This window comes from Musa acuminata, chromosome BXJ3-10 (assembly GCF_036884655.1).
Source record: "Musa acuminata AAA Group cultivar baxijiao chromosome BXJ3-10, Cavendish_Baxijiao_AAA, whole genome shotgun sequence".
NCBI lineage: Eukaryota > Viridiplantae > Streptophyta > Magnoliopsida > Zingiberales > Musaceae > Musa > Musa acuminata.
Genome location: NC_088358.1, coordinates 33644570 through 33652626, shown reverse-complemented (window position 1 = coordinate 33652626; position 8057 = coordinate 33644570). Strand labels below are relative to the sequence as shown.

At 43.2% G+C, this 8057-nt stretch overlaps 1 protein-coding gene across 11 annotated transcripts; it reads left to right on the top strand.

Annotated features, from left to right (window-relative positions):
* Positions 1 to 2277: 2277 nt before the first annotated feature.
* On the top strand, positions 2278 to 6120 carry LOC135651803 (phosphatidylinositol 4-kinase gamma 6-like). 11 transcript variants are annotated; one of them, XM_065172239.1, is made up of 4 exons: positions 2294 to 2482; positions 2598 to 2748; positions 3559 to 3595; positions 3681 to 6120. In XM_065172239.1, exon 4 carries the CDS (start codon positions 3849 to 3851, stop codon positions 5799 to 5801), a length of 1953 nt encoding a protein of 650 aa, XP_065028311.1. In that variant the 5' UTR covers positions 2294 to 2482; positions 2598 to 2748; positions 3559 to 3595; positions 3681 to 3848; the 3' UTR covers positions 5802 to 6120. The 11 variants fall into 11 exon arrangements, with proteins under 11 accessions (XP_065028309.1, XP_065028304.1, XP_065028312.1 ...); XM_065172238.1 differs by having other exon boundaries at positions 2598 to 2896; XM_065172237.1 differs by having other exon boundaries at positions 2278 to 2419; positions 2698 to 2748; positions 3559 to 6120.
* Positions 6121 to 8057: the final 1937 nt, after the last annotated feature.

Here is an 8057-nt window from a genome sequence, read left to right as displayed (position 1 = left end):
ATAGATTGTTAGTGGATAGAAGAGAATAACTTATCACAAAGAAATATTATGAGTTGACAAGAGAAAAGCATTCTAGAGAATCAATATTGACAATATCAAATTTCTTATGAAACAACATGAATACAAAGCTAATCAATTTTTAACAGTAAGATTATACAGATATAGCTACTTCATGCCTTATGTGTTATACCACTCTAAATATTAGTTTCTTTTAATACTATAGATGAACAAAAAATAGTTATGGAGGGTAAACAGAAACATTAATATATGGTAAGGATATTCACTCTTTAAGAAAACTTTCTCCACTTGAGCTTGTGATGTTTCCACAAGTTTTACCTTGTGATGTGAGATGAATCATTCTTGTAATCAACAACTTTTGATTGGGAACGAGTCGCTGCATGCATGTAACACAGTCTCATGTTGTTGTTTGGAGCAAAACTTGCTGTCAATTATTGTACCAATAATTACAAGCATACCCATCCATAACACAAGTTTGTAAGCATAAAGATAGCAGCAGTAGAAGCTACATTGGCATAGGAGATCTCGAAAACTTATGGCACTTGTTGCTGCCCATCACTTCACCTATCACTGCCAAGACAGGAAGCATAGTACTTCAAGTTAAGCCGACACATGCAAGAACAAGTTGGGATAGAAGAAGACTGGAGTGTCGTTGAGGCAGTGGGAAATGTATCCAGATGTCGGCAAGCAACATGTTTGTAGCACAAGGATCAGTTTATACTGCTTCGTGATCATGTTTCTAGCTCCCCTTTTCCAGTGAGAGAACTCAGGCAGGCACAAAGACATTGCAACTGGCATCGTTGTCTGCCGAGGAAGGCAGCAAGCTTTGCAGCACGCATGGATCGATCGACCTTTATCATCACCCAGCTGCTTGGCCACAGTTTCAGTCCACTGTTGTGTTCTTGTAAAGCTGTGTCAGCTTCATGAGCATGGATCAACAACCACAAACATTATGCACTGAAAGAGATTCCAACAAGAAGTGAAAGGTACACCTACCCATACTTGGCTACTGTGCTATTCATGTCATCGCTTTGTTTACGATAAGCTCTCACTAGTCATCGGAAATAGAAGATAATTTGTCGGGAAGTGGATCTCATATATCTATCTATCTATCTATCTATCTATCAATTTATAAATAAAATAAAAGATACTTCTTTGAAAAAATTGACAAGGTTTTCTTCGAGATTAATAGTCCAACATATTGTTCCCACAACCAACATGTCCCAAAGCATTTGCCCCGACCTGAAAGAAAGTTGTCTCTTTCAGTTGCCATAGGGTTCACCAAACTCAAAGCCAAAAGAAAAAAAAGATAATAATTAATTCCCATCACAAATAGATAGAACAGAGCTTCATGAGTTAGATACATGTTCCTGTCATATCAACATCACCCACCTTCCTCTGCCGAACAACTTGCGAGCCTCTGCCTCCTCCCTTCCCAACCGCTACGCAATCGAGTTTCTATGGGCGCCAGTGTCAGGACAATCTGCCATCATTTTTGACTCAGAGCTTCATGGATTATTAAACCTGAGATCGGCTATGGTGTGGAGTCAACTGCGAAGAGGCCTCGAGAGGCATTCATAAGCAAGGAAATGATACTATTTCAGTAGGCTCTTATCTGAAACAGTGGTTTAATCTTTCTGGTTTCTGTCCCTCTAATTTCGACCAGAAAGAATGCGTGTGCGTTCTCCCATTTAAAGGTCCACAAACTCCCATCGATGTCTTCGTTCCAGTGAGAGCAATAAGTGGAAATAGGAGCAGGCGTCACCCATGGTAACATGCGGTGTACGAGTTGAGGCAACTCGCCCGAGAAAATCACTCCGGGCGATCTGGATGTTGCGGGACCCACACCCGTGGTCCTTTTATTATACTTTTCTGATGGATTTATCGGGTAATTTTTCCAACCACAAACGTTTCCCACGCGATCCCTTACGCTCATGACTCTGTTTCGGCTCCATGTCAGCGCGTAAGGACCTGCCGTGCGCTTCGAGCGCGTGCGCAGAGGCAGAGCATTAAAAAGCTCACTGATAAGGCGGTAAACTAACCGCATTGCATCCAATTCCTTCTACCCACGCGGCTCAATGCCATCCGTCAGATCATTCTATCCCGTCAATCCAACAGTTTCGACGTTACCTGTCCCTCCTTCTAGAGGTTTCCAATCCGCACGCTTCGTGCAATTAATATACAATTAATCGCGGCTTAAAGCTTTAATCGAGAGAAGGGTTTTAGCTGTGTGAGCCTGAGGCTCATATTACCACCTCTCAATAAAAGCCTAGTGGGTGAGGGACGAGTTGGGGGCGAAGGAGCGGATCCTCCGCCGTGGTGTCGACCCCCGGATCTGATTCCTGTCGTCGGTCGCCGTGGACCTGGAGCCTGCCTTCTCTCCGGCGAGATCTCCCCGCCGGTGAGTTGCTTCGCGCAGACCTAGGCGCGATCTCCACACATCGGTCTCTCGCTTGGTTTCTAGGTGACTTCTTCTGCGATCTTATCGCGTGGTCGTTCGTAATCTCGCGAGGTTTGCCAGATCGTTGGGGTTTCGCTTATTTTGTTGCTTTTTGCCGATTCTTTTGGCACAATGATAGGTTTTCAGGGGTCGAGTTGGTCTCTACGTAGGAATACTAGGGTTTGGTCTAACTTGGTTAGATGCTGCCGATTTCTACTTAGATCGACATTCTTTGCCAGCGGATGCGTCATGAAACATATCCTTTGGTTCTCGAGCAAAGAAACGTTAAAGTAAGCTGGATCGAGCGCTTCCTTCAGCATTTCTCTTTGGTTTTGATGGTCTACCTTTTCTTGCGGACAAAATGGCAAGGATTCTTCGCGGTTTTGGTTTGAAGAGCTTTGTGGCGTTTGTCAGTGAAGCAGTTGCACTCTTTTCATTGTTAAGTGAATATTCCTAACCCTTGCTTGTTATCTTTCAACAACTGAAGAAACGCATAGATCTGTATTGGATATTTGATTTGTTAATTTCACGTGTTTTGATGTCTCACTTGTTTCGTTGATTTATTATATAATTTTTGTTTAGAGACGTCACTATTTTGGGGCATGGATAAGCGTATCTGCAAAACATTTGGTTTTGGCTAATGTGTTTGTCGCTGCTACACTAAACACATCATTTTGTGACTATAAGTAAAGGAGACGAAAAGGATTTGCGGCGAACATTTCAAGTTGATTTTTTACTATGGTAAAATGCATTTCTTTTCTTTTCTTGTGATCAACAGCTGCGTATTTGGTCCTTGGTTGACCTCCGGTGTCTTTGTTGTTTCTGTAATATCGGTTATACATCCAGTTTTTGTTCTCTAATTTTTTGTAGAGTCATGCCACGGAAATGAAGAACTCATCCCACAAAAATGAAGTTAGTTTTGTTCTGGCCTTCATATGGTGTGCATGTCTTTTCCTTGTCTTCTTTAACTTCTTTTTAGTTATCTCACGAAAATATGTATGCTACGATTTGCTTGGATTGTCCAAAGCATTCAATTGCTTAATTATGCTAACCGAGTTTTATTATCCTAGTACCCATAATGTGAATGCTCTTTTTGACAGGTCTTGACTTTTCACATGAGCGTAATGTCCAATTAAGGTGGGTTTTCCGATGTAGGGTGGTCGTGCATCTCTATCTACACTGGCACTGCCTTCTAATTCTGATGTATGGTTTGTCGGTCCAGTAATACTTTCCTACTTAATGAACGATCCTGCATCACATCTTCTTCTCTCTACTATCGCGTCAACCTCCGTGTGTGGCGTGTGCTCAAGAGAGAAGAAGAGGAAGAAAAAGAAAAGCATCTTCTTTGCTGCAACCTCTGTTTGTAGTAACTGCAGATCCTGCATATTCCATGTCTCCTAACTTGGACAGCCCCATTAAGACCCAGATGGCAGTTTCAATCTTAAGTCGCACCACCAGCAGTGACTACCATGGGAGTAGCCAAAGCGAAGGAAAACAAGGTGGACGGAGACGTGTGTTTGTCCAAACTGAAACTGGCTGTGTACTGGGTATTGAACTGGATCGTGGGGATAATGCCCACACCGTGAAAAGAAGGTTGCAAATTGCTCTCAATGTGCCTACTGAGGAGAGCTCCCTCACCTTTGGTGATCTTGTGTTAAAAAATGATCTCAGTGCTGTCCGGAATGATTCCCCATTACTTCTTACCAGGAATGCCCTGCACAGAAGTTCCTCTACACCATGCCTCTCTCCCACTGGAAAGGACATTCAGCATAGGGATCGGAGCAGTCCAATTGAAATTTTAGTGTGCTCAAGCCGCTGCTCTCGCACCCGACAGCTGGTTAAGGATGTCATGAACGCTATTAGAAATGGCGTTGACCCTATACCAGTTCACAGTGGGCTTGGTGGTGCCTACTACTTCAGGAATGTCAGAGGTGAATGTGTTGCAATTGTGAAGCCTACAGATGAAGAACCATTTGCACCAAATAATCCTAAAGGTTTCACGGGGAAGGCCCTTGGGCGACCGGGCCTGAAAAGGTCTGTGCGAGTTGGCGAGACTGGATTCAGGGAAGTTGCTGCGTACCTCCTGGATTATGATCATTTTGCCAATGTTCCCCCAACAGTCCTTGTGAAGGTCACTCATTCAGTTTTTCATGTGAACGAAGGTGTTAATTGCAATACTAGTGGGAAGGCTGTTGACAAGAAGCGTAGTGCTGTCAGCAAGATAGCATCCTTTCAGCAGTTTGTTCCTCATGACTTTGATGCTAGTGATCATGGGACCTCCAGTTTTCCTGTTGCGGCTATACACAGGATTGGTATACTTGATATTAGAATTTTTAATACTGACAGGCATGGCGGAAACCTTTTGGTAAGGAAACTTGAAGGGGTGACTGGTAGAGTTGGGGCCCAGACGGAACTTGTTCCAATCGATCATGGTCTCTGCTTGCCAGAGAGTTTAGAGGATCCGTATTTTGAGTGGATCCACTGGCCACAGGCATCAATCCCTTTCTCTGAGGATGAGCTCAAGTATATTGCTGACCTTGATCCGGTCAAAGATTCTGAGATGCTTCGTATGGAGCTGCCCATGATCCGTGAAGCATGCCTTAGAGTTTTGATCCTGTCAACTATTTTTCTCAAGGAAGCAGCTGCATTTGGGCTTTGCCTTGCAGAGATTGGTGAGATGATGAGCAGGGAATTCAGAGGAATGGAAGAAGAGCCAAGTGAACTGGAAGTTGTGTGCATTGAGGCAAGACAGTTGATAGCAGAAAGAATAGTATTTTCTCCAGTAGCCAATCCAAATGATGATGATGCGACTCTGTTTGACATTGACTATGAAGAAGCTGATCTGGCAATGCCAAAATCACCAGCGTCTTATGCTTTTGGACAAAGAGGCAGAAGCTCCAAAAACCCGCTGTCAAGATTGGAGGAGAGTTTGGAGGAGCAGGAAGATGATGAGCACATAGAAAGCAATGTGAAGAGCACTTGCTGCCCATCTGCCTGTGAATGGCATCCGCATTTTTCAAAGCTGTCCACATCTTTGAAGGGCATAGCTCTTGCTGGAAAGAGTCAGCGATGCCTGGTTGGTGCTCCGAGTGCTAATTTTACTTGTAGTAAAATTAAAAATAGTGGTGGTGCTAGTAGGTCTCAGGTTGGTAATAGTAGGAGTGCCAACGAACAGCTGCCTGCAAATGTGAACTTTGTGAAGCTGGCTGACATGGGGGAGGAGGAGTGGTCAGCATTCCTGGAGAAGTTCCAGGAGTTGCTCCCAGGTGCATTCCGTAGTCGGAAATGTGGTGCTGCTGGCCAGAGGCAGAAGCAGAGGTTGGGCACTTCTTGCCAGTTTTGAGTAGAAGGTAGAAAAGGCAGGGTTGACGGCTGGTTTGCAGTCCAGTAGCGGTTGTTTGTGTGAGCCCTTTTCTAGTCGGGGTAAAGAATAGAGAAGGGGAGATTGCTGAATAAAGATGTTTAGAGGATTATGGTATGTCGAAGGGAAGTGGATGTGCGTCTTGTGGTTGTGCTGCCTCTGTATATATGTTTTATGGTTTTGTTTAAATGTCTGCTACTCGAAGAAGGTATTCTGATATCCTGCATGTATGCCGCGTACCTGAAGAAGAAGAAAAAAAAAATACTTTCAGCAATAAAAACGTAAAATAGCTGTATGTAAATTTGCTCGTCTCCTTTCAACAGTGTTCATTTTGATATAAATCATTGGATGGAACAACATTGGCCTCACCTAAAGGTTTTGTTGAATTGTTTCAACGTTGGTCTCAGGTTGAGCAACATTTTGATGAACTGTTGCTGCCTCATTCCCTGCTTTCCCAGTAAACCCATGTACATCGTAAATCAATCAATATATAGGAAGGAGCTCATGTTAGAATTGTTTTATTAAGTGGAATCTCTCTGACAATTTTTTGTTTCTTAAACAGAGAGGCCCAGAATGGTATTTTACAGAGCTTCTACGGCGTACAGTACCAGGTTTTTTTGGTTCTATCTAACTCATTCATTTACCTTGTAAAATGGATTGCAAGTGTTCAAAACTTCCCATGCCAACAATCTGGAGTGGAAGGCTGGTACTAAATATCGGAATCTTACACAAAAACAGTAGTTTCTATTTGTTTCTCCAATGATTCTTCCTTTGGTCTTCAAGGGTTGTCGATGCTTTCATTGACATTATTTTTTGATTGAAATAAAAGCTCCATGTTCTTTTATGATCCATCAGTATCTTCAGATGATTTGTCTTTCACAAGCAGATGTGAATCTGCTTGGTTTTATCCTGCTGAGAATGTAATTATAACCAACCAGGGTATGCTTGTGGCAGATGAACATGGACTATAAGATCTGCGTGGCTGTGAGTAATTGTTGATGCCATGCTTGTGGCAGATGAACATGGACTATAAGATCTGCGTGGCTGTGAGGTAATTGTTGATGCCATGTGCCTCGATCATTATAAAATCCCTGCTTACTCTTTTGATTTCTGCAGCACTTGAAGTGAGAAGCAAGGCGGCAAGGGACGACTCGAAGATAGTGGAAGCCCACCTCCTCGGTCGGTTGGTGTTGCTCCCATCATGTGCTGCTTCTACTGCATCTAACTAATATATGTTATCATTCGTTGTTATCGATGTGTTTACTCTGACCTCTTACCAGGATCATCATGTGTTTGCACGTTCATGCGAGCCACTTGGGTGTACCGTTCGAGTGGCAAAGACGTAGGGACGGAGAGAGAATGAGAAAGAAAAAGGGAGGAAGCAACCTCTCTATCACAAAAGCTGTACGGTTTGTTACTAACTTGGCACGTCATGTATTGCATGTTCCCTTTGCTTCTCATCTTATCGAGTCGGTGGTGAGTCCGTTTCAGGTGGCGCTGCTGTGGGGCGAAGATAGGAAGGAAGATGGCAGGAGTGGAGTATGTAGGGTTGTTTCTGTTCACTCACTGAATCTTGACTTGAGGTGGACCATAGATGATGCGATTGAGACAACGGTGTCTGCCTATGGCCATCATCGGCAAGGCCCCAACTCTACTACACATCATGCTGTAGGGAGGCTCTTAACGTTATCGGAAGATAAGTTGCACCAGCTGGGGTGGGTGTTGGTGAGCCAATAGGTTGTCTCCGAGTGTTTATTTGGGAAGTTGAATGGTGTGGTTGTCCACACATTTTATACTCTGTCAATGCTTGCACAATAAGATCCTTTAATAACCACTAAAAAGAAAGAAATGTGTTGGTATTTCTGACCGTCTATTTACTTACGTACATGTTGAAAGACTCATGAACAGATGATGTCTGTTGATTCACACCCTTGGTGGTCAGCATAATATTTCATAAGAAAGCCAATGGAATTTCCTCAATATCCTGAGATCTAATTAGATATTTCATACTGACAGGTGGCAGAGTTCCAGATGCATCGTTTCCTGAAAAAAGAAAGGTATCATTCTTATTGAAATGACAGTCTTATCCCTGAATTAGTCTATAAGATCTATAATCCTCTTATCCCTGAATTAGTCTATGATCTATAATCCTCTTTGCTACCTTGTGCAAGCACTCGTAAGAAATATCAGAAGCCTGACCTCCTCTGGTTTCTTTGCCATCCTCTCACACTCTAATTA

What these genes read in the sequence shown, in the direction of transcription:
- LOC135651803 (XM_065172237.1), top strand. Translation starts at nt 3,849, where the DNA reads ATGTCTCCTAACTTGGACAGCCCCATTAAGACCCAGATGGCAGTTTCA.